The sequence below is a fragment of the Anolis sagrei genome, chromosome 1 (assembly GCF_037176765.1).
Source record: "Anolis sagrei isolate rAnoSag1 chromosome 1, rAnoSag1.mat, whole genome shotgun sequence".
Lineage (NCBI taxonomy): Eukaryota > Metazoa > Chordata > Lepidosauria > Squamata > Dactyloidae > Anolis > Anolis sagrei.
Genome location: NC_090021.1, coordinates 142,609,155 through 142,636,500, shown reverse-complemented (window position 1 = coordinate 142,636,500; position 27,346 = coordinate 142,609,155). Strand labels below are relative to the sequence as shown.

General features: G+C 39.8%; 1 protein-coding gene across 2 annotated transcripts; it reads left to right on the top strand.

Annotated features, from left to right (window-relative positions):
* Positions 1-1,552: 1,552 nt before the first annotated feature.
* LOC132781780 (kazal-type serine protease inhibitor domain-containing protein 1-like) lies at positions 1,553-25,151 on the top strand. Of its 2 annotated transcripts, none has more exons than XM_060786233.2 (4): positions 1,553-2,130; positions 10,204-10,364; positions 11,565-11,709; positions 24,780-25,151. In XM_060786233.2, exons 1-4 carry the CDS (start codon positions 1,668-1,670, stop codon positions 24,908-24,910), a joined length of 900 nt encoding a protein of 299 aa, XP_060642216.2. In that variant the 5' UTR covers positions 1,553-1,667; the 3' UTR covers positions 24,911-25,151. The 2 variants fall into 2 exon arrangements, with proteins under 2 accessions (XP_060642216.2, XP_060642235.2); XM_060786252.2 differs by lacking the exon at positions 24,780-25,151 and adding an exon at positions 22,574-22,777.
* Positions 25,152-27,346: the final 2,195 nt, after the last annotated feature.

Below are 27,346 nucleotides of genomic sequence, written 5' to 3'. Positions count from 1 at the left end.
TGAAGGTTAGCCCAAATTAGGTTTCTGGGTGAAAGGTTGCCTTGGGGCCCTTCCAAACATGCCCTGTATCTCAGGATCTGATCCCAGGTTTTCTGTTTATTCCAAATTATCTGGCAATGCGGACTCATATAATCCAGTTTAAAGCAGAGAAGCTTGGATCAGATCCTGGGATGTAGTGCCTGTCTGGGAGGACCCTAGGATTTGACTATCAAGACTTTCCATGGCTGCAGGTTTTGAGGTCCTCTATGGGGTCCTGGGGTTTTGATAACATATATGAAGCAAAATTGACTGATTGCACATTTTGTTATTTTTGAAAGACGGTTTGTATTTTGAATCATATCGTTATTACAACCCCCTTCACATGTGTGGGATGAGGATCCATGGTTTCATTTATCTACATTTGGCAAAATATGGCTTCTGTAGGCATTTTCTAGGTCCTACAGTACAACTCTGTGGTATTCTGGACCAAAGTTCTTTATTTCAATAGCATTTGCTATTATCTGTAGCTATGCATATCCATGCAAAGTCTAGGAACATAACCCCTGTGGATATAGGAGTCACACTGTACAGGAAAACCAATAATTTGTGATGGATATGTTAACAGTTGCAGAGATTTATAGAGTTGTTGAAATACACTGGAGAGTATTTGATTGTTGTTGTTGTTCATTCATTCAGTCGCTTCCGACTCTTTGTGATCTCATGGACCATCCCACGCCAGAGCTCCCTGTCGGCCGTCACCATCCCCAGCTCCTTCAAGGTCAATCCAGTCACTTCAAGGATACCATCCATCCATTTTGCCCTTGGTCGGCCCCTCTTCCTTTTTCCTGCCATTTTCCCCAGCATCATTGTCTTTTGTAAACTTTCCTGTCTCCTCATGATGTGGCCAAATTTGATTAGGGATAGTGAAAATTCATATAACAATACTGGAAAGGTGGAAGAACTCTTTTGTTAAGATCTGGGTATGTGAGAGCAGAATTCCCCTTTTTATTTACTTTTAAAGGAATGAACATACAGTGTTTTTCTTTGATTTTGTGAGACAGGTTTGTTCTTTATCTGTTGCATCATGAGTTTGTGATTTTATTTTGTGTTTTGCCTGGGGAAAAATTGTTTTTAAGACACGCAGGACACATTTTAAGGGTAGGTTAGGCAAGTTTTCAGGAGAGGGTTTCTTTGCCTATTGTAGTACGGTCATAATAATCACTGTTACTCATGCCGTTGTCCTGGGGCACCTTCAGCAGACCGTGGCTTCTCCTTCCAGTCAGTGTGATGGTGATATCAAGTTGTATGACATGGCGGATGTGTGGGTCAAGATCCAGGATGTCTTGCAGACCTCACTACCTCTCAAGATGCTTGCCATAGATGCAGGCAAAATGTCAGGAGAAAAATTGCTTCCAGAACATGGCCATATAGCCCGGAAAAATCTACAACAACCCAATCACTGTTACTGTTTTGTAGTAAAAACATCCATCTGTCTATCTATTTTCACTGTTATCGATTTGAAGAAATAAGTATCTGCTGCTCGTTTCTCTTTAAAAGTCGGTGTGTTTGCTATAGACTCGTACTCCAAAACTGGAATGTGACAGGCTCTCTCTCTTTTCCGCCTGCTCTCCACTTTCCTTCTGGCTCGACTCCAAAGGTCTTTGCTTCTTATCCACTGCAGTCTCAAGATGAAGCCCCTGGTGGTTATAGCTGTGCTCGTAGGAGCCCTCGGGGAGGTTTCACAGACCTTCCCCGCCTGGTACCACAGGGGCTGGCTGCGACTGCTAAGAGAAGGGGATGGCTGTGGGGCATGCCATTTGGAGCACTGCTCCGTGCCCACAAACTGTCGGGCTGGGACCGTCTTAGACCTATGTGGTTGCTGTCCCGAATGTGGGAACGTAGAAGGACAAATCTGTGACCTGGACCATGGCAGCAATTTCTATGGACACTGTGGAGACAACCTGGAGTGCCACCTGGATGTGGACGACATAAAGTCTGGAGAAATCCCCGAGCCGCAGTGTGTGTGCAAATCAGAAGAAATGGTGTGTGGACCCGACGGAAGGACCTATGAGAACATTTGCCAGTTCAGGGAGGCTTACGCAGAGAAGGGAGCAAATAGCACCATAAAGCACAAAGGACCATGTAAATCAGGTAAGCTATGACAGATGTTTACTGTGTTTAACACATCACTTAGGAAGGTTTTGGTCAGTGAAGCTTGCTCTCAGCTATATATCTATAGAATTGCAACCCAATAGAGCAAACCTGCTCATGTCTGCTCAGAAAAAAACTATGCTGAGTTCAAGGCTAAATATATATAAAACTAGCCATAGCCTGCCATGCATTGCTGTGGCCCAGTCTGTGTATGTGTTTTGTGTGTATATATTAGGGCTGGGCAACCACGGAAAAATTTGTTTCTAAACTCGATTCGTTTTTAGGGGGTTTTTGCGTTTCCTTTTTAAAAAGAATTCCGAATTTTTTCTTTAAAAAAGTTCAAAGTTTACGAAATTTCAGAAATTACGAAACAATTACGAAACAATTACGAATCGATTCATTAATGGCGGACGCGATTGCGCAATACGCTTAAAAAAACCTCCAAATGGGTCAGGGGGAACTTCTGAAGCTTCCCTCTCCCTCTGTTGTTGACTGTTGGTGTGATAATTTATTTTTTTATCACTGATAAAACAAACAACAACTATAAAACTTGTACCAGACATACGGAAATAATAACGAAACAATTTTGAAATGATTTCGAAACGATTTCGAAACAATTTTGAACCAATTATGAAACAATTACGAAATGAATTGAAAAATTTGTTTCGATTTTTAGTTGCTCCTGAATGGCTAATCGTAAGCTAATTTAAATACGAATCAATAACGAATTACGAAATTAACGAACAAAACCGCCCAGCCCTATATGTGTATATATTTGTATATATGTGTGTTTGTGTATATATGTGTGGTTTTGCGCATGCGTTGTAATGTATTTGTTTGTTTTTTTTACTTTTTAAGTCTCTTCTGCTGTGTTTTTCAGTGTTTTTATGAGTGATGGTCACTTGTTGGCCTGATAGGTGTATTGCGTTCAAACATGGTGTCAATTTGTCAAATGGTTTAAGTTATGTTAATCCCACAAATGAACATTACATTTTTATTTATATAGACTAGCCGTCCCCTGCTACACGTTGCTGTGGCCCAGTCTGTGTACATGTTGTGTGTGTGTGTGTGTATATGTGTTTATTTGTGTGTATATATATGTGTGTGTGTATGTGTATATATGTGTGTTTGCATATATATATAGATAGATGGGTGTATATGTGTGTGCAAGTGTGTATATATTTGTGTATTTTTGTGTTTATGTGTGTATATATATCTTATGTATATGTGTGAGCTTGTGTATATATGTGTGTATGTATGTCTATATGTATATTTGTGTATGTGTGCATATATATATATGTAAATATGTATGTGTGCATGTGTATATGTATGTGTATATTTGTGTGTGCTTGTGTATATGTGTATGTATGTATGTGTGCATGTGTATATGTATATGAGTGTATGTGTATATGTATATATAGTTTATTTTGGGGGGTTTTAAGTCCGTTCTGCTGGGTTTTGTGTGTGTGTTTTAGGGGTGGACACTCATTGGCCTGATAGGTGTATTGTGTCTAAATTTGGTGTCAATTTGTCCAGTGGTTTTTGAGTTATGTTAATCCCACAAATGAACATTACATTTTTATTTATATAGACTAGCTGTCCCCTGCCACGCATTACTGTGGCCCAGTCTGTGTATATGTTTTGTGTGTGTGTGTGTGTTTATGGGTATATGTGTGTTTACCTAAATTTCCTACTTGACAGATGCAACTGTCTTTCGGGCTGCATACATCGACAGCAAGCTAGACTATTAATGGCCGGGAGCTCACTCCTACCTGGGCTGGCTTCAAACTCATGACTTCTTGGTCAGTAGTGATTTAATGGAGCTGGCTACTAACTAGCTGTGCCACAGCTTGGTCTGTGATATTAATAATAGCAGAATAATAATCTACCACGCACATTAATAAATGTTGGGATCACAAACTATAGCAGAAAGTTGTAGGAGCATACACTTTATTTCATAGTTAGATTGTAGTGATCCTTATATTTGTTAGAAACCCATACATCCATCAGACTTAGTCAATGGAGTTAAATAACATATTTGGTGACAATTTACAAACTAGAAAAGCTGAAGATGCACCCGTAAGTAGTGGTGGTGGTAGTAAAGTCAGTTGTAACAGCAACAAAACCCAATAATCTACAATGATATTATATTGTCGAAGGCTTTCATGGCCGGAATCACTGGGTTGTTGTAGGTTTTTCCGGGCTATATGGCCATGTTCTAGAGGCATTTTCTCCTGAAATTTCGCCTGCATCTATGGCAAGCATCCTTAAGCAAGCATCCTCACTACCTCTGAGGATGCTTGCCATAGATGCAGGCGAAACGTCAGGAGAAAATGCCTCTAGAACATGGCCATATAGCCCGGAAAAACCTACAACAACCCAGTGATTCCGGCCATGAAAGCCTTCGACAATATAATATCATTGTAGATTATTGGGTTTTGTTGCTGTTACAACTGACTTTACTACCACCACCACTACTTACGGGTGCATGGCCATATAGCCTGGAAAAACCTACAACAACCTACAATGATATTTTTTTCAGTTTTGAGAATATAGACATAATGATTTAGAAATTTAAGTCCCCCAATTCCCTTAGAGCTTTAATTCAAATTTAAATATACTACATGCCCTACCATCTTTCAACTTTACAACAAGAAACAAAACTTTTGCATTCGGGGTCATAGCATATGGGAGCAGGAAGCAAACCAAAAACATAATTGAGTGGACAGATGAGTTATTAGCTTGCTGACAGTTTTATGAGCCTATGTATAAATGGCTCATTCTTTAGAAATTAACATCATTACTCCCTTCAGTTCCAAGTGATTTAATACATCCTTGGTACAGAGGTACAAATGGCACATGAAGCTGGATGTGTAAGAGAGTTAAAATAAATTTATGTACAGCTTCCCCATATGTGTATAGGTCTTCTCATTCGGCAAGACACTCTGTTCCTAAAAATGAGCCCTGACTTACTGATCTGCAACATCAGTGAAATATCTTGTCGCATGAAGGTGGCAAAACTGCACTGGAGCAGGAATGTCACTCTTGGTGCCAATTCCTATAGCATGACAGCATGCACAATCCTTTGCCAGTCTGCCATTTCTCCATGATAAACCCACCCCGTACTATTGATGGAGAAATGTCCTGTCACTTCCCTGGTGCAATGAGGCCATTCTGCTTCTGTCTCAGCACTGAAGTGAGTTCAGGGGGTGGGATGGTCCTCCCCCTCACAGTAATTCAAAATTTTAAAAGTTTTTTTTAAAAAAACTGTTACCAGAATTGTGATATAGCTTTTCCCAAAAATTGTATTTATATAAATAAAAATGTAATGTTCGTTTGTGGGATTAATATAACTCAAAAACCACTGGACGAATTTCCACCAAATTTGGACACAAGACACCGACTACCCCAAGGAGTGGTCATCATTCAAAAATGTATATTGTCATTTGGGAGTTGTAATTGCTGGGATTTATAGTTCACCTACAATCAAAGAGCATTCTGAACCCTACCAACGATAGAATTGGGCCAAACCTCCCACACAGAACCCATGACCAACAGAAAAAACTGTGTTTTCTGGTAGTCTTTGGCAACCCTTCTGACACCCCCTCATGACCCTCCCCCAGGGGTCCCAACCCCCAGGTTGAGAAATGTTTGTGGAGAGAACTGCTGAGGTTTATGAGGCTACGAGAAAGAGTGTGAGTCAACAAGGAAGAACAAGATTTTAGCACTTCTTTCTCTCGCCTGAGGTGTTAATTAAAATACTTTTACCGTTTGAATTCCATGGGCTAGTATTGAAATAAGCTGAGTAAAAAGAGGGAGAAGGAGAGAAAAACCGGGACATTTTAAATGCATCCTGAAGAGTGGAGTGACAGAGGATTAATTAGGACTGTCCTCACAAAACGGGGACAGTTGAAGTGTACGAGACATTGGGGAATGTGAGCAGCATTTTCCACCTTCCTGTCTGTATCTTGTGAAGGGGGAAATTGTGATGGGACAATTCAAAGCCTTACAGACAGCTCTCTTTGAAGAAAGCTGGGTGTCATAATACCAGGGCTCTGCCTTATTCAGGTAGAGATGAACCAAACAAACTCCCAGTTTGTGTTAACCAGTTTGATTAAAACAGCACTTACTTCGTGGCTGTTTTAATAGTCCAAAATATTAAAAATAAAGATAGCACTCAGTCACAGAATAAACAAAAACTGACACAAACACTGTTGCAGGTTCAAGATAACACTGTAGTCAAAATGTCCAGTCCAGTGGTCAAACGCCGAGAGTACAATGAGGAATCAAGAGTCTATACCATAGTCAAAAGCCAGTCCAAAGATTCAAGGTTTCAGGGTTCCAGGGGTTCAAGAGACAGGTCAGAATACCGAAAATCCACAAACCCTGGGGGAAAACCAGCAGCATCTACCACCAAGATAAGAAAATACTTTTCTCCCAAAGATCAGTCCCAAGGCTAGATCCTTATATCCAGAAACACCCAGCTGCAGCCTATCTCTTGCATACCTCCACCCTTAATTGCTTTCACCCATGAACTCTTATTTACAGATTACTCAACCCTTTAGAATTAGGACTTACATTAATTCTTCCATCACCAACTGCTAGGCCTACCACCACAAAAAACTGCAGAACATGATACACGACACTGGGAGACACAGTGCTGTGATGTGTTCCAAGGCTTTAGCGAAATTTCAATACTGGTTTCCTCTGGAATGAACAGTCAAAAGGAGAGTATAGCAGTGGTGAGACAACATAGGTTTTCTAGACGGCAAATTGACTGCTTGTACTTCAGAAAACCAGACAGATCTCCTGCCACATCACTCAGACCTTTTAAAGCTTATGGTTGCAAACCAAGTATGCTCAAAGAACTCAATCTCCTCCCTTTACCAGTGTCTAGATTAAAACCAAAAAGCAAAAACAAACAAACAAACAAACAAACAAAAAACCCAAAAAACAAAAAACAAAACAAAGCATAAAAACAAAAAACAAAACAAAACCAAAAGCAAAACCAAAAAACCAAAACAAAACAAAAGTCACCATATTTGTCCGTCATAGCACAATTGTAATAATTCCAGAATTGTACAGACTGAATCCAAAGGTAGGCTTGAGAGCTACATTGTAATTACATTAAAATGCACTCCCACCCTGCAAGCATAATAACTTTAATAGCATGATCAAAATGAAAGTTATAAAACAGAATTTAGTGCCCAAGCGAAATGGCAGCAAATCACATTGTTCACAGTTATAACTGTCCTTCACGCTGGGTTCAAAATTAACAGCCACTATTCAAGGTTTCTGGTAAACAGATGGGATATACTGCCTCACTGTGCACAGCAGTGGGAAAAAGAATAAAAACCGTGCTTTAAAAATACTTGAACAACCAAGATAGTGTTGGGTTGCTCGCAAGCTTCCCACATACAGTAACCTGCCTGAATTCCCATGGATGGTTGTGAGATTTGAACAACCTCCTCCCCACTGTGGATTGCCTTTTGAGCCTTAGGTGTGGGAATTCCCAACTTTAAATCATTACGCCTTGGGTCCATGCTGGGTAGTGATTCCACCAGCTTGAAGGGTTTTTGTAATATTATTTGATTTAGAAATATTGAAATAAAATAGTACAACAGTTCAAATATATCACCTCATGCCACTTACAGAGGCATTTAAGCACCATATTCCAATTTTCTTTTTGGACACAGAGATAACCGTTGAGACTATGAATAAATACAATTAATTTTTCAAAAGCTCTGGTGAAAAGCAATATAGAGATCATTCTTTTGTAGCGAACACAATAAATTTGTCATAATTATTTCCATATGTGGAGCTCATGCCTTCTAAGATTTCACAGATAAAAACTAAGTTACCGTATATACCCGAATATAACCCGAGGCACATAATTTTACCACAAAAAACTGAGAAAATGGATTCACTCGAGTATAAGCCGAGGGTGGGAAACGCAGCCACTACGGGTAAATTGCAAAATAAACATAGATACCAATTAAGTTACATTAATTGAGGAATCAGTAGGTTACATATTTTTAAATATTTACAAAAATGGTAATTTAAGATAAGACTGTCCAACTCTGATTGAATTATTATTTACCATTTTTCTATGTAAATGTGCTTATGTATCCTTCCAATAATAATAAAACAGAGCAACATAAGAAATGTAATAACAACAATAATAAAAAGAGTAAAGTAATGAATTTAGCAATAACAATTATACAGTAAAATAATAAATGTATAATAATAGAGTAAAATGATAAATGTAATAATAATAAATAGAATAAAATAAATAATAATAATAATAATAATAATAATAATAAATAACCTTGACTCGAGTATTTGCCGAGGGGGACTTAGGCTTATACTCGAGTATATACAGTATGTTTGGCCAAGGAATATGAGAGTGTGTTCAAGATGGCAAATGTTATTAATGAAGGAGAACAGAAAAACTGCAGTGGTTTGTTTTTGGCCAATTTTACTGGAAAGGGCAAAATCTCACCAACTCCTCTATTTTTCCACTCTTGAGTGAATTGAGCATGAACTGAGAGCTCATTGAATGGCACATTCAGACTGATGAAAAACCAACAATGCCCCAGATATTGTTTCTGTTCTTATTGATTTTTAATTTGGAGATCTATACACATTTTGCTTATCCCAGAACATTTTGTGTCAACTCCTGATACACTCAGGGCCCTTCCACACATCCATATAACGCAGAATATCAAAGCAGATAATCCACAATATCAGATGGATAATCTGAGTCCACACTGCCATATATTCCAGTTCAATGTGGCTTTTATTTACTGCCATATAAAGTGCATATTATTTGCTTTGAACTGGATTATATGGCAGTGGAGAATCATATAATCCAGTTCAAAGCAGATGTGGATTTTCTGCCTTGATATTCTGGATTATATTGCAGTGCAGAAGGGGCCTAACTGGGTTCTTTTCATCCAGTCGGGAACTACCCTGCCATATAATCCGTATTTTTTTGATCGTATCAAGACCGACTTGAGAAACTGCAAGTCGCTTCTGGTGTGAGAGAATTGGCCGTCTGCAAGGATGTTGCCCAGGGGATGCCCAGATGTTCTACCATCCTGTGAGAGGCTTCTCTCGTGTCACTTGACAGGGGATGCCCGGATGTTTTGATGTTTTATCACCCTTGTGGGAGGCTTCTCTCGTGTCCCTGCATGAGGAGATGGAGCTGATAGTGGGAGCTCATTTGCGCTCTCCCCGGATTCGAACCTGCAACCTGAGGTTCGAATCCTGCTGGCACAGGGGTTTAAATCCTGCCGGCACAGGGGTTCAGTCCTGCAGGTTCAGTCCTGCCGGCACAGGGGTTTAACCCCCTGTGCCACCGGGGGCTCCTACTACAAAATTAAGACTAAGGTTAGATCTGCACTGTTTTATAATCCAGTATCTGACCCCAGATTATCTGCTTTGAACTGTTTTATATGAGACACCATCTCCACTGCCATATAGAATTCAGATTATCTGTTTTGAACTGAATTATATGGCAGTGTAGATTCAAATAATCCAGTTCAAAACTGACAATGTGGATTATCTGCTTTGATAATCTGGATTACATGGCAGTATAGATCCAGCTATATAATCCAGTTCAAATCAGATAATCTGTATTTTATAAGGCAGTCAAAATGGCCCATAGTGCATACACCCAAATTCCAGATGTTATTGCCCGAGAAACTGGATTTACTCCACTTCACCACATTTTGTCATATGAAAAAAAAACCCTATCTGTTCAGACAGGCAATTCATTCATGGTTTTCTTCTATCTTTGTTTATGATCATTTATAATTTTTATGAATTTTACTACATTTACTTGCTGATAGCAAACCATGAATGATATGTGCCCAGAAATAACTTCTTTCATAAATGAAATCTAGACTGGGTTTCCCATGCTTACAGTTAAGCAAGCAAGCAAACAAGAACATACTTGTTCACCACAACTTTATAATTTTGCATTGCTTGATCCTAAAATGGCTTCACTTGTGAAAATGGTCCTCATAAAAAGTTTTCTGATGTAACTGTTCCAAAATCTGTTTCTTTCAGCTCCTGTTATTTCTTTGTCACCTCAAGATACCCAGAATTTCACAGGAAACGATGTCATTTTTGGCTGTGAGGTCTCTGCTTATCCCATGCCACACCTTGAATGGAAGAAAAAGGGAAATAAAATGTTTCTGCCAGGAGATGATGCTCACATTTCAGTACAGGTGTGATTTTAAAAATATATATGCTTGGGTCCCTTCTGAGAGAAAGACAAGCTATAAATAAATTAAATAAAGATGCAAGAAAATAAATAAACAAATAAATGATGGGGCCAATTTTTTTTCTGCAAGCTAATGGGAAAGTTGGAAACTTTTCCTTTCACAACAAAAAATTTAGCAGTTTACAGTTATCTCTCTCTCAATGGGCACTTCCTGGCAGGCCCCATAACCCAGGATCTGATCCCAGGGTTTCTGTTTATCCCAGCTTATCTGGCAGTGTGGACTCATATAATCCAGTTCGATGCAGAAAACCTGAGATCAGATCCAGGGATATTGGGTCTGCCTGGAAGGGTCCTATCTCTCACTCCTCTCACATCTGCTCCCCTTAGTTGAAAAAAGTAAACCATCAGATTTGAGGAGTCAAAACTGCAGCTTTAGACATCAGTCAGCCCTGGTTAGTACTTTGATGGGATGCTGACAAGAAATACCTGGTGATGGAGGCTACATGTCAGAGGAAGGCAATGCCGAACTGCTTTTGAATATTCTTTGTGTGAGTCATCTACCAATCATAAATTGGTAGATGACTTGAAGACACGTCAATATGAGCACACAAGGAACTAGGAAATCAGGGAAAATATAATTTTAGCTATTTTTTAAGAAATTTATCTTTTTTATTTAGTTTTTATTGTGCATATAAATAATGTATACAGCAAATTTTAGAAATTTATCTTGGCTTGGAAAAGTTACTTTTTTTTGGACTATTATTCCCAATCTCTGCAGCCAAACTCTGGAGGGATTTGCTGTGCCCAACCTAATGAAATAAATACAAGGGAGCCCCTGGTGGCGCAGTGGGTTAAACCGCTGGGATGTTGAACTTGCCGACCAAAATGTCAGCAGTTTGAACCTGGGGATTGGGGTGAGTTCCCACTGTTAGGCCCAACCTAGCAGTTTGAAAACATGCAAATGTGATTAGTCAATAGGTACTCCTTCTGTGGGAAGGTAACGTAGCTCCATGCAGTCATGCTGACCTCGTGACCTTGCAGGTGTCTACGGACAATGCCTGCTCTTCAGTTTAGAAATGGAGATGAGCACTACCCCCCAGAGTCAGAATTGACTAGACTTAATGTCAAGGGGAAACCTTTACATTTTTTTACATAACTAGAAGATTACTTTCTACATATTTACCATTTGTCTTTATTTTCTCAGGCAAGAGGAGGCCCCCAGAGATACAGTGTGACTGGCTGGTTACAAATCCAAGGAATCAGGAAATCAGATGAAGGTGTCTATGTATGCGAAACAAAAAATAAATATGGGTTTGCCTATTCATCTGCAAAGCTGAAGGTTATTGATGGTACGTTCTTGTATTTACATACCATATTTAACACTGTTTGCTTAATGGTGAAACTGTAAGCCAACTGGCCCATTTTAAATCTAAACCAGTGTATTTTACAGGTAGCTCTCATTGTAAATTGCTTGCTGGTTGTGGGTGTTGCAATATAGCTTGGTAGTGGACAAAGCACATAATTAATTACTACCTTATTTGGCTAATCTACGGCTGTCAAAAACTGGATTATGGATTTATGGATATAATCCAGTTCAAAGCAGATAGTGTGGATGATCTGATTTGATAATCTGGATTATGTGGCAGTGTAGAAGGCGCCTGAAGCCCACCTTTTTTGGCTAAACGATCTCTCCAAATTTAGGATGCGCATTAGATTAGCATCATACAGTAATCACACCCTGATGTTTTTTTTTTTACTGGAATCTCAAGGAGAATTTATTTTGGGCACTAGGAATGAACACAGAGTTGTACGTTTTTCGAGCTATATGGCCATGCTCTAGAAGCATTCTCTCCTGATGTTTCACCTGCATCTGTGGCAAGCATCCTCAGAGCATCCTCACAACCAGGCCCGTCACCAGGATTTCGTTTCGGGGGGGGGGGGGGTGTGTGAATTTTTTCAGGGGGGAGGTTCGGGGGGGGGCTGAGTTTCGGGGGGGGGTCTGAGTAAAAGAGGGTCTACCCTAGCAAACCTTTTGTATCATTACCCCAATACCCCCATGCATATGGGATATATTGAGTATGGTGATCAGATCATGATATGAATAAACATAACAGTTTAAATAATGCACCAGTAAGGCCTTTTCACGAACCACCATGAGAATTTCGGGGGGGGGGGGGCTGAAGCCCCTCAAGCCCCCCCCCCCCGGCTACATGCCTGCTCACAACCTCTGAGGATGCTTGCCATTGATGCAGGTGAAACATCAGGACAGAATGCTTCTAGAACATGGCCATATAGCCTGAAAAACCTACAACCCAGTGTGAAGGAGTCGTTATTAAACTGCTGCCACCAATTGTAACGATGACTGTTTTAATGCCACCGAATACCACCAATTGTGAAGGTGCACGTGGTAAAGCACCCACTGCCACCTTATCTATGAGGGAAGCCGGGCAACGATCAATATCAGCCTAGGAACTATTTTATAAAGGGACTGTTTCTGGCTGACTTTATTATTGCAGGCTGTTCAACTTAGAAGAAACTGTATCAGGCAAGGCTTGAGGAAAAAGTAACAAGTTTATTCTAACAGTAGTATAACAATGTATAACTGTTCTTCAAAAGAGGCATAAATCTTGATGGTTACATTGGAAAGGTTTCGTGAGTAAACTCAGGCAAACACTTCATAAGGTTTCACAGCTGGCACAACAGGCTTAAACCCAGCCAAACCTTGATTCTTAATTCAGAATCAACAACCCCCTGTACCGGGTCCTTCTCTGCAACCACTTTGGTCACCAATTGATTCCCTGAATCTCCAAGAGATTCAGTTTTTCCCTATAGCACACTGGCTACAGACACATTCCCTGAATCTCCACCCAAAAGATTCAGTGTTTTCTCAGCAGCTCTCCGGCCACTGACTGACTTTTTAAAACCCAGATGCCTCCTGAAGAGGCGGTTGGCTCCGCCCCTGTTGCTATGGCAACTCAGCTAATGCCAAGCCACTCCCACAAAACATAACCTCCCATACTTACCATCCCTAAACCATTGTCCAAACTACACATAACCAAAGGAATAAAATTTACACATCGTCACACCTCCCAACCCATAGGGATTATTTTTGACTTTTCTACCAACTAGAATGGTCAAAAATAATTTGGATAATACTAACATCATATAACTATGTACAAACCATATATTGATCAGTTATCTAATATCATCCATTTATGCAATATCAAAGTCTCACATCTCTAACATTCCTCCCATCTCCCTCGCAATATACCTGGTCAGCTTCCCTGTGACTCCACTGACATACATTCTCAGTATTTTTACATATATCAGTCCTACAATATCATTAAGTCCTTCAAACTCATGAGCAAGTCTGAATAATTTGAAGAGATTCAAGTCTCTATAGTCAAACACAGGTTGTTCACAATCAAGAGTCTCTTGGTTCTCCACGAAGTTACCACGCTGCTGTAGGAAATTTTCTCCCTTCTCTTCTTTTGCTGCTGGAGCTTCTTCCTTCAGCCTGACCTTCCAGTTATCAGGAACAGTTCTGCTTTCATTGAGCTTTAAGGCTCGAATAAGGGCTTGCTTTAACGTATCATCAGGTCTTATTGAAGAATTTATAGTTCCTTGAACATCTTTTCTTGGTATTGAAGAGAATCCGCCATCGTTGGAAGAACAACCAAGAACATTGTCTTTCTCTATTGTAGTCTCATCACTGCTGTCTGGATGAACCTTTAAACCTTGGGACTGGAGATTTGTCTTTTTATCAAGATTAACATAGTCAGTGTATATCACTTTTCTTAACAGTCCATCAGCTTGGTTTTTATCCTCTTCTTCCTCCGATATATGATGAGATCTTCTTTCTCTGCTTACTCTCCTTTCATCTGTAGGCATTTCGAAGTGTTCAGGTTTAGTAAGAAGAAGCTGATCCAACGTTTCATTCTCAGCAAAATGTCCTTCTTTTTGATAAGTTTCATTTAGATTCTTAACTTTAATCACAGTTCCAATCTTCAAAACTTCTTTTGTGCGATCATCTGGAACCTCCATAGTGAATGAATCATGTTTGGAAGTTATCTTTACTTCAACTAATCTTTCCGATGTGTGGATTTTTTCTTCACAGAAGACTCTTTCTTCTGATTGTATTTTATTGTCCTTGTCAATGAACTCGGCAGAGTTAATTTCCTTACTTGCAGCTGAAGTTAATATATCTTTGGAAGTCAACGATTCCTTCAGCTCTTTTTTCTCCTCAGAATTTATCATTTGTTCTGCCGGGACCACTGTTTCTATATTCTCATCACTGGCTCTATCTGGGTGCTCATCATGGTTCTGAGGTACCACACTTTGGGTGTAAGAAACAGCTGGAGACTTATGGTCTAAAACTTCCCTGCATAGAACTTCATTTCTGATTATAAATTGGTTTGGTTTTTCTGGGGTTAACTCTGTCTTTTCGGTTTGAGTTGTATCAAACAAGGTCTGAAGTGTGTCATCAGCCTTTTGTTCTTTAGAAATTTCTTTTTCTCCTTTCGTCCCTTGAACTAACTCAGTTATAATAGAGCTTGCTTCAGGTTTCTGTCCCAGAGGTTGACAGATGGGCAAACCTGAAGTGTTTTGTTCTCCAGTTTGTTCCACTGTCAGATCTTTTCCCTCTTTAGGTATCTCTGATATTTTTTTAATCCTTCTGGCCAGGTCATTTCCAATCAGGCATGAGTAAGGGATCTCTGAACTTATGGCAAAATCCCACATGCCTGTCCAATTGCCATATTTTATAGGTAAAGAGACCACGTTTGAAGTAATCGCTGGTCCTAAGCCTTTTAAATTAATCTGAGAAATAGGATTTTGATACCTCTCAGGTACCATCTTTGAATGAATTACACAGACTTCGGAACCCGTATCTCTCCATCCATGTAACAGGTTTCCATCTATTTTGATGGGTTCCAAATAGTCATTTGGGACTGTGTTTAGCATCACAAACAAACACTGTCTTTCTATCTGTTCCCCTTTTTGAACCACCTCAGTGCAATCTTTCTTAGCACTGGGTTCCATTTCTTCTTCAGGGGTATTTCTTTTCCTAAGGAAGAAGGTGGACTTCTCTTTTCTCAGGAGATTACATTGGGACCTAAAATGTCCTAATTTTCCGCAATGAAAACAAGCCTTATTTCCCTCAGCACTGTTAGGCTGCATGGCGCCTGCCATCCTACAGGTGGTGTCTTCTACTGAAAAGCCTCTCCCTGGCTGACTGTGAGGGGATTTTTTAAATGGCAATTGGGATTGTCTTGTTTCCTTTTTGACTCCTTCTTCTTCTTTAAATCCTTCCTTTAAAGTAATCAACTGGTCCACCATGATAGCTGCTTGTGCTGAAGTTTCGGGGTTTCTATCCTGTATAATCCATTTATAATCAAGGGGGACCTGTTGATAAAACTGCTCCTTTTGAATTAAGTTTTTGAGCTGCTGGAAGTCATTTACCTCAGCGCCTTTGATCCAGCTCTCAAAGTATTGTGCTTGTTTGGAAGCTAATTGAGAATAACTCTCATATTTTTCTTTTTTTATCATCCTGAACTTCATCCTATAAAATTCAGGTGTCAGCTGCAATTTCTGCTGAACTTCTCGTTTAAACTTAGAGTAATCTTTATGTTCTGTCTCTGCCATGTCGCTATAAATCTCCAGAAGTTTACCACAAATCTGTGGCCTTAAATATGCCATCCATCTTTCCTCAGCTACATTGAAGTCTCTACAACATCGTTCAAAGGAAATTAAGAACTTTTCGATATTGTCTTCTTTATTGTATCTTGGGAATTTTCTCAAAATATGATCCATAGGGATCTCCTCTGGTCTCTCCTGTATATTTACTTGTGTCTGAGGGAGAGTTAAACGTTGTTTTTCAATTTCTAATTCCATTTTCTGTAATTCAGCCTGCCTGACTCTTTCCCTCTCCTCAAACTCCATTTCTGCCTGTCTTGCCCTGTCCTGTGCCTCAATTTCCAATTTTCTTAACTCTATCTGATATTTATACTGTAACTCAGACATAGGAGTTTGGTCTGAGTCTGATAAGCTTATCTCTTCTTGAAAAGCCTCAACCTCCTTTGTTACTTTGCCTTGCTTTTTAGCCGCCATCTTTGGCTCCAACTTTTACCTCAGGATTTTTTCTTTAGGCGATCTTAGGCACTAAATCAGATGTTAAACGTATCCCGCCGCTTGCCACCAAATGTGAAGAAGTCGTTATTAAACTGCTGCCACCAATTGTAACGATGACTGTTTTAATGCCACCGAATACCACCAATTGTGAAGGTGCACGTGGTAAAGCACCCACTGCCACCTTATCTATGAGGGAAGCCGGGCAACGATCAATATCAGCCTAGGAACTATTTTATAAAGGGACTGTTTCTGGCTGACTTTATTATTGCAGGCTGTTCAACTTAGAAGAAACTGTATCAGGCAAGGCTTGAGGAAAAAGTAACAAGTTTATTCTAACAGTAGTATAACAATGTATAACTGTTCTTCAAAAGAGGCATAAATCTTGATGGTTACATTGGAAAGGTTTCGTGAGTAAACTCAGGCAAACACTTTATAAAGTTTCACAGCTGGCACAACAGGCTTAAACCCAGCCAAACCTTGATTCTTAATTCAGAATCAACAACCCCCTGTACCGGGTCCTTCTCTGCAACCACTTTGGTCACCAATTGATTCCCTGAATCTCCAAGAGATTCAGTTTTTCCCTATAGCACACTGGCTACAGACACATTCCCTGAATCTCCACCCAAAAGATTCAGTGTTTTCTCAGCAGCTCTCCGGCCACTGACTGACTTTTTAAAACCCAGATGCCTCCTGAAGAGGCGGTTGGCTCCGCCCCTGTTGCTATGGCAACTCAGCTAATGCCAAGCCACTCCCACAAAACATAACCTCCCATACTTACCATCCCTAAACCATTGTCCAAACTACACATAACCAAAGGAATAAAATTTACACATCGTCACACCTCCCAACCCATAGGGATTATTTTTGACTTTTCTACCAACTAGAATGGTCAAAAATAATTTGGATAATACTAACATCATATAACTATGTACAAACCATATATTGATCAGTTATCTAATATCATCCATTTATGCAATATCAAAGTCTCACATCTCTAACATTCCTCCCATCTCCCTCGCAATATACCTGGTCAGCTTCCCTGTGACTCCACTGACATACATTCTCAGTATTTTTACATATATCAGTCCTACAATATCATTAAGTCCTTCAAACTCATGAGCAAGTCTGAATAATTTGAAGAGATTCAAGTCTCTATAGTCAAACACAGGTTGTTCACAATCAAGAGTCTCTTGGTTCTCCACGAAGTTACCACGCTGCTGTAGGAAATTTTCTCCCTTCTCTTCTTTTGCTGCTGGAGCTTCTTCCTTCAGCCTGACCTTCCAGTTATCAGGAACAGTTCTGCTTTCATTGAGCTTTAAGGCTCGAATAAGGGCTTGCTTTAACGTATCATCAGGTCTTATTGAAGAATTTATAGTTCCTTGAACATCTTTTCTTGGTATTGAAGAGAATCCGCCATCGTTGGAAGAACAACCAAGAACATTGTCTTTCTCTATTGTAGTCTCATCACTGCTGTCTGGATGAACCTTTAAACCTTGGGACTGGAGATTTGTCTTTTTATCAAGATTAACATAGTCAGTGTATATCACTTTTCTTAACAGTCCATCAGCTTGGTTTTTATCCTCTTCTTCCTCCGATATATGATGAGATCTTCTTTCTCTGCTTACTCTCCTTTCATCTGTAGGCATTTCGAAGTGTTCAGGTTTAGTAAGAAGAAGCTGATCCAACGTTTCATTCTCAGCAAAATGTCCTTCTTTTTGATAAGTTTCATTTAGATTCTTAACTTTAATCACAGTTCCAATCTTCAAAACTTCTTTTGTGCGATCATCTGGAACCTCCATAGTGAATGAATCATGTTTGGAAGTTATCTTTACTTCAACTAATCTTTCCGATGTGTGGATTTTTTCTTCACAGAAGACTCTTTCTTCTGATTGTATTTTATTGTCCTTGTCAATGAACTCGGCAGAGTTAATTTCCTTACTTGCAGCTGAAGTTAATATATCTTTGGAAGTCAACGATTCCTTCAGCTCTTTTTTCTCCTCAGAATTTATCATTTGTTCTGCCGGGACCACTGTTTCTATATTCTCATCACTGGCTCTATCTGGGTGCTCATCATGGTTCTGAGGTACCACACTTTGGGTGTAAGAAACAGCTGGAGACTTATGGTCTAAAACTTCCCTGCATAGAACTTCATTTCTGATTATAAATTGGTTTGGTTTTTCTGGGGTTAACTCTGTCTTTTCGGTTTGAGTTGTATCAAACAAGGTCTGAAGTGTGTCATCAGCCTTTTGTTCTTTAGAAATTTCTTTTTCTCCTTTCGTCCCTTGAACTAACTCAGTTATAATAGAGCTTGCTTCAGGTTTCTGTCCCAGAGGTTGACAGATGGGCAAACCTGAAGTGTTTTGTTCTCCAGTCTGTTCCACTGTCAGATCTTTTCCCTCTTTAGGTATCTCTGATATTTTTTTAATCCTTCTGGCCAGGTCATTTCCAATCAGGCATGAGTAAGGGATCTCTGAACTTATGGCAAAATCCCACATGCCTGTCCAATTGCCATATTTTATAGGTAAAGAGACCACGTTTGAAGTAATCGCTGGTCCTAAGCCTTTTAAATTAATCTGAGAAATAGGATTTTGATACCTCTCAGGTACCATCTTTGAATGAATTACACAGACTTCGGAACCCGTATCTCTCCATCCATGTAACAGGTTTCCATCTATTTTGATGGGTTCCAAATAGTCATTTGGGACTGTGTTTAGCATCACAAACAAACACTGTCTTTCTATCTGTTCCCCTTTTTGAACCACCTCAGTGCAATCTTTCTTAGCACTGGGTTCCATTTCTTCTTCAGGGGTATTTCTTTTCCTAAGGAAGAAGGTGGACTTCTCTTTTCTCAGGAGATTACATTGGGACCTAAAATGTCCTAATTTTCCGCAATGAAAACAAGCCTTATTTCCCTCAGCACTGTTAGGCTGCATGGCGCCTGCCATCCTACAGGTGGTGTCTTCTACTGAAAAGCCTCTCCCTGGCTGACTGTGAGGGGATTTTTTAAATGGCAATTGGGATTGTCTTGTTTCCTTTTTGACTCCTTCTTCTTCTTTAAATCCTTCCTTTAAAGTAATCAACTGGTCCACCATGATAGCTGCTTGTGCTGAAGTTTCGGGGTTTCTATCCTGTATAATCCATTTATAATCAAGGGGGACCTGTTGATAAAACTGCTCCTTTTGAATTAAGTTTTTGAGCTGCTGGAAGTCATTTACCTCAGCGCCTTTGATCCAGCTCTCAAAGTATTGTGCTTGTTTGGAAGCTAATTGAGAATAACTCTCATATTTTTCTTTTTTTATCATCCTGAACTTCATCCTATAAAATTCAGGTGTCAGCTGCAATTTCTGCTGAACTTCTCGTTTAAACTTAGAGTAATCTTTATGTTCTGTCTCTGCCATGTCGCTATAAATCTCCAGAAGTTTACCACAAATCTGTGGCCTTAAATATGCCATCCATCTTTCCTCAGCTACATTGAAGTCTCTACAACATCGTTCAAAGGAAATTAAGAACTTTTCGATATTGTCTTCTTTATTGTATCTTGGGAATTTTCTCAAAATATGATCCATAGGGATCTCCTCTGGTCTCTCCTGTATATTTACTTGTGTCTGAGGGAGAGTTAAACGTTGTTTTTCAATTTCTAATTCCATTTTCTGTAATTCAGCCTGCCTGACTCTTTCCCTCTCCTCAAACTCCATTTCTGCCTGTCTTGCCCTGTCCTGTGCCTCAATTTCCAATTTTCTTAACTCTATCTGATATTTATACTGTAACTCAGACATAGGAGTTTGGTCTGAGTCTGATAAGCTTATCTCTTCTTGAAAAGCCTCAACCTCCTTTGTTACTTTGCCTTGCTTTTTAGCCGCCATCTTTGGCTCCAACTTTTACCTCAGGATTTTTTCTTTAGGCGATCTTAGGCACTAAATCAGATGTTAAACGTATCCCGCCGCTTGCCACCAAATGTGAAGAAGTCGTTATTAAACTGCTGCCACCAATTGTAACGATGACTGTTTTAATGCCACCGAATACCACCAATTGTGAAGGTGCACGTGGTAAAGCACCCACTGCCACCTTATCTATGAGGGAAGCCGGGCAACGATCAATATCAGCCTAGGAACTATTTTATAAAGGGACTGTTTCTGGCTGACTTTATTATTGCAGGCTGTTCAACTTAGAAGAAACTGTATCAGGCAAGGCTTGAGGAAAAAGTAACAAGTTTATTCTAACAGTAGTATAACAATGTATAACTGTTCTTCAAAAGAGGCATAAATCTTGATGGTTACATTGGAAAGGTTTCGTGAGTAAACTCAGGCAAACACTTTATAAAGTTTCACAGCTGGCACAACAGGCTTAAACCCAGCCAAACCTTGATTCTTAATTCAGAATCAACAACCCCCTGTACCGGGTCCTTCTCTGCAACCACTTTGGTCACCAATTGATTCCCTGAATCTCCAAGAGATTCAGTTTTTCCCTATAGCACACTGGCTACAGACACATTCCCTGAATCTCCACCCAAAAGATTCAGTGTTTTCTCAGCAGCTCTCCGGCCACTGACTGACTTTTTAAAACCCAGATGCCTCCTGAAGAGGCGGTTGGCTCCGCCCCTGTTGCTATGGCAACTCAGCTAATGCCAAGCCACTCCCACAAAACATAACCTCCCATACTTACCATCCCTAAACCATTGTCCAAACTACACATAACCAAAGGAATAAAATTTACACATCGTCACACCCAGTGACTTCATCCATGGAAGCCTTCGACAATACAAGGAATGAACACAGCTCATAGTTATTCCACACACAGATCCTCCCCTTGCTATGGGAAACACCACTAATTTTAGTGGTACGGTTTAGGATTAGGGGGTTGTGCAGTGTCATTTTGCTGTTCATGTTGCTAAATTATTGGAAATCTGATATAAATTCTTGCCCAATCATACAAAGAACCAATCTGGCTGGGAATATGATGGGAATCCAAAATATTTGAATGGTATTTTACAACAGAAAGATGTCCTTGCCTATCCATTGCAAATTACCTAGGGCAGCCATATAACTCTGAATATCAAGGCAAAAAATCGTACAATATCTGCTTTGAACCAAGTCCACACTGTCATATAAACCAGTTCAAAGCAGAAGATGTGGGATATTATTCAGCTTTGTGGAAGGGGCCCCAGACATCTATTAGTAGATCCAGGTATCTGTCAATGGAGTTGCAGTGGCACACGTCCAAGCTAGACTATTATATATCATCAACCTGATAATCTCCAATTCAGCAAATGGATCATTTTTTTCTGAGTTTTTCTAGATTTGTATTGTCTTAAAATATTTTATTTAACGTTAAAATTGTATCAATTGTTCTTCTCTCCCTATGTCCCTGTCTGCATGCAAGAACATCAAGGCAGAAAACCCTACATTATTTGAGTGTGGACTCAGATAACCCAGTTCAAAGCAGATATTGTGGGATTTTCTGCCTTGATATTCTGGGATATAGCAATGTTTGGAAGAGCCCTGTGTTACACTGAAGCAGACCAATAGTTCTGTAATGCAAGGGTAGGAATTGTATAGCCTTTCAATGCTGTTCCATTACAACTCTCTGCAGCACTGACTAACATATGGCATTTCCAAGGTATTGCTGGGACCTATACCACATTATTGTACAAAGTAGCCAACCCATAGTGTTCATGCAATAAATGATCCTGGGAAATTACCAAAATGGTCACTTTCATTACTACATCTGCTCATGATCATGAAACAATGTCACTTCACCGCCCCTTGATCCAATGGTCAGGCTTCCTGTTAAGAAGGGAAATCTGCCCTCCTACAATTCTGTATCTTCAATAGGGATTTTTCTTTTGTATTTTTGTAAAATAATAATAATAATAATAATAATAATACACTTTATTTATATTCCATTCTATCCCTAAGGAGACTCAGAGCGAATTACAGTATGCACATACGAGGGTTGAATGAAAAGTAATGCCTCCACTTTCAATACTTGGGATTGGATAGGAATATTTTAATAAATCAAACGCAGAAATAACCCTTAGAATGTGCTCTTTAACTACCACTATTCACTTTTCCACATAATCACCAGACAATTGGATACATTTCTGCCAATGATGAACAACTTTTCTGAAGCCGTCACAGAAGAAGTCAACACTCTGTTTCCGCAACCAGCGTCTCACAGTTCTCTCAACGTCTTCATCAGAAGCATAATGATGTCCCTGCAGATCTTCTTTCATTATCGGGAACAGATGGAAGTCAGACAGTGCTAAATCTGGAGTGTATGGAGGATGTTGTATGGTGGTGAGATCCAATCTCTGAAGTTTCAAGTCTGTGCGCTTTCATTTCAGGCGTCAGCATCCTGGGTACCCATCGTGCACAGATCTTCCGATAGCCAAGCAAAGCAATAATGTGACCCACACATTCTTATGAAATGCCAATTATGCTTGAAATTTCTCTCTGAGTGATACGACGATCGTCCTAAATCAATCTGTCAACCTTTTGCTTGTGAAACTTGGTGGTTGCTGTCAAAGGACATCCAACTCTTTGTTTGCCACGCAAGTCAGATGTTCCCACCTCAACACCTTTAAACTTACTCGCCCAATGACGCATAGTACTCACATCAACACAATCACCTTAAACAGCTTGCATTCTCTGATGAATCTCCTTTGGGTTGACACCTTCTGCTGTCAAGAATTCAATGACTGCACGTTGCTTAAGTCGCATTGACCGACCATCTGTGCAGGGTTCCATACTTAGCACTTTAACAACACAACTGTTCAATGCTAAGACTTGCCGCCAAAATGGAACTGTAAAGGAGAGTCTACTGAACAAGCCAGTACCTGCCGCATACCAGCACTGCCATCTGTTGAGGTGGAGGCATTACTTTTCATTCAACCCTCATATGTAGGCAAACATTCAATGCCTTTTATACAGTGAAAAATGACATACAATACACAATCAAAGGCAAAGGTTTCCCTTTCCATCTCCGGCATCTGGAGGCAATGCTCAGCTCTGGACATGGTTGAGGTGCTCTTGTTCCATTTTCTATGCCAAGGAGCTTGTTGTCCATAAACCCTCCTGGTCATGTACTGCAGGGTGCATTTTTACCTTCCCGCTGAGGCGGTACCTATTGATCTACTTACATTACATGCTTGCCAACTTCTAGGTAGGCAGAAACAAGGGCTGACTGTGGGAGCTCACCTCGACTCGTGACGTCGAACTGTCAACTTTCCAGTCAGCAAGTTTTTTGCAGCTAACGGTTTAACCCACTGAGCTATCGCAGCTCCTTCAAAAAACCTCATTATTTAGCAAAGTTAAGTAAAACAAACCTGCTATGCTAATATATAATATAATATATTGTATATACATATATTTATAATATTATAATGTAATACAGTATAATACTGATACTAATAATAATATGATATTATAATTATATATTTTATATTACATGTAATATTACTAACAATATTACAATATAATTGTATAGTACAATATAGTGATGTATAACGCTGAGCGCTGATATTGTACTGTGCTAATGGTACAATGTATTGTGTGTGTATTTGTGACGTTTACATATATCTATACCTATATCTATATCTATATATATCTTGTAAGCCGTTCTGAGTCCCCTTTGGGGTGAGAAGGGCGGCATGTAAATGTTGCAAATAAATAAATAAAAAATAAAATCCTCCCCCCCCCCCCCCAATCATTGGCTACTGGGAGAAGGAGTATGCAAGAGGGAGAGTGATGGATAATCTTTCCCCTTGATATCACTTCTATGCTAGCGTGCTTGGGACAGGAGCCCTTGACTTCATTGCATAAGTCCAAGGACCATGTTACTATTAAGCAGTATTGACAGGTTTTACCAATTAACAGCCAGGGGTAGCTTTGTCTTGCACCTAAACTAATAAATTCTAGTTTGTCACATCTGTATGAGAAAATTTGTAGTCTAATATTTGTAAACTACATTACTTCTACCACTTGTCTATCCCAGTTGGTTACAGTTGTCTAAGGGCACTTCCACACAGCCATCTAACCCAGAATATCAAGGCAGATAATCTACAATATCTGCTTTGAATGGGATTATCTGAGTCCATACTGCCATATAATCCAGTTCAATGTGAATTTTATACAGCTGTGCGGACAGGGCCTACGATCAGCTTCAACGCACTCTGTATTCCAAGTCCAGTATACAAGATCCTTTTATCCATTGCTGCAAAAGACTGAACTTGTAATATTCTACAGGCAATGCCAAATTAACAGAATTAACACTACTTGTATCTACTTTGCAGATTCATCATCCTTTCACGATATCCCTGGCAGCTGGATGACTAGTGCCAGTGCGGATTACGGAGACTCTTTTGACTCTGTTGAAGAAGAAGACGAAGTAGAGCATGCATCTTCTGGAGACTATGCTAAATGAAAGAAGTGCAAACCCTTCTATTAGGGTTTACTTATTTCATCTTCACTGTTCTACAACCTCAATTTGTATTACATTCTAAAAAAGACCAGCATCAAGCAACCAAAATAACTAGATTTTTCTATTGGGTTAGCATAAAATTTACAGGTTAGCGTAAGGCTTATCACACTGTCTCAGCTGGATCTATTTTGTAGGGTTGTTGTAAGGATAAAAAGTCGAGTGTCGTATAAATTAGATAAATAAAAGTAAGAAATTAAAAATAAATATATTCCATTTCAATAGCATTATTTATTTATTTATTTATTTCTGGTATTTGTACCCCATCACTTCTCTGTATGGCTTACAATGGGCACCGATATGATGCCACTACATAACAATTACAATAATAAAACCACAATTGAACATAGATCATAATACATAATACATCAGCAATAATTAAAACAGTAAAACAGTCACATCATCCATATCGCTGTTCCAGTCAATGTCCCTCTAAAGTGCTGCATACATCTATTGTCCGAAAGCCTGGTCCCAAGACCATGATTTTAATTTTTTTCTGAAAGCCAGGAGGGAGGGAGCAGATCTTACCTCATTTGGGAATGTGTTCCATAGGTGTGGGGCCACAGCCGAGAAGACACTGTCTCTCGTCCCCAACAGATGCATTTGTGCAGTTGACGGGAGCGAGAGCAGGACCTCCTCAGATGATCTTAGATTACGAGGTGAGACATAGGGGTGGATGCGGTCGGACACGTAAGCTGGGCCAGAACCGCATAGAGCTTTATAGGTCAAAACCAGCACTTTGAATTGGGCTCAGAGATGGACTGGCAGCCAGTGGAGCTGACAGCAGGGGGTGGTATGTTCCCTGTATGTTGCCCCGGTTAGTAATCTGGCTGCCGCCCATTGGACTAACTGAAGTTTCTGACCCCGCCGCCACTCGCTGATCACCATGGGATTCTTTGTTGGTTTGTTTTTATTTTTCTTGGAAAACGCTTGTGTGAGAGTTTTTTTTAATGTGTAGAGGTTGGTGCTCATAGTCTTCATAGAGTGAGGTCCCATCTAGTGGCATGGTTAACACAACAACGGTGGCTTCTCAATCTGTTGCAGCCTTCTTCCACCTTCACAGCCATTGTAACATGTACCATATTATCCTCCGCCTGCTCCGTCATTGAGGTCTTTGGGTCTTTGGACTGTGCTTGTTCTGGAACCTCCCCTGCGTCCACTCCTGGGAGTGCATGACTCCAGTCATTGTGCCCGCAGGTTCACTGGAACATGTAAGTCCCCTCACCACGACAAGGTGACAATTCATTGGGGGGAAAGTATGGGAATGTAGTGGGATAGGGAAATATTGACAGGTTTAACCCATCAGCTAAAAGGCAAGGATGAATCATGGGACGGGAGGAGGCAAACCAATAGTAGGAGGCACTTCGCATAGGGTAATGGTTCAGTTGCAATGCTGTTGTGCCTGCCTCGTGTGATAAAGTCCTAACTTTATAGGAAGTAGATATAAATACTCTGTATTCTCACAGAGCAATGGCAACAAATGGATGACAGTACTGTACATCACATGTTATATGGTCAGTTATATACACTGCTATATAAAATCCAGATTACTTGCTTTGAACTGGGTTATAGAAGGGGCCTGAGTCTACACTGCCATGTAATCTAGTTCAGAACAGATAATCTGGACTTTATATGGCAGTGTAGATCCAGCCTGTGTATCGCTCCCTAAACTGACAATCCCAACACTCTACGTCAGATAAAATGTAATAACAGTTTATAATGTGGGTATTCTCATTGGGAAACATTTAGGTGTCAGACTCAGATCTCATTCCCACAAAATTTAGTCCATTAAAAACATATTGGCTTTTTATTTTTTATCATTCCTTTTGATTATACTATTTTACTCTTCTTGCTGTCTGTTAACATTCCTGCTATTTGGGTTGATTGGTTCTGACGGTGATGTCTGTGCTTTTATTTGTTTTTATTTTTAATGTTTGCAAACCTTCCTGAGGGTGTTTGTCGGTTGGTCCATAAATAAGCATTTTAGATAAATCAAAAAGGAAATGTAAAATTCAAGCAAATCAGACACTCCTGCGCTTCTTGATGCCATTTGACAGCCTCGGTGATATGACTCCTCAATCTTGGCAAGGTGGTTACATCAGTACCAGACTTCTCATTTTAGGATAGATTCATGACTTTGAATTTCCTTTTCTTCTTCAACGTTAAAAAATACACGTGAATGTTAATGCACACCCATACATTGTGACAAAGGTAAGACAATTGCAAAAACATTTTAAAAATTCAAAGAAAGATTCTGTATCATGTTGGTAAGATGGCTAATGTTGAATTATCTGGCAGTGTAAGTAAAGCTAAAGATTTCCCCTGACATGAAGTCCAGTCGTGTCTGACTCTGGGGGGTGGTGCTCCTCTCCATTTCTAAGC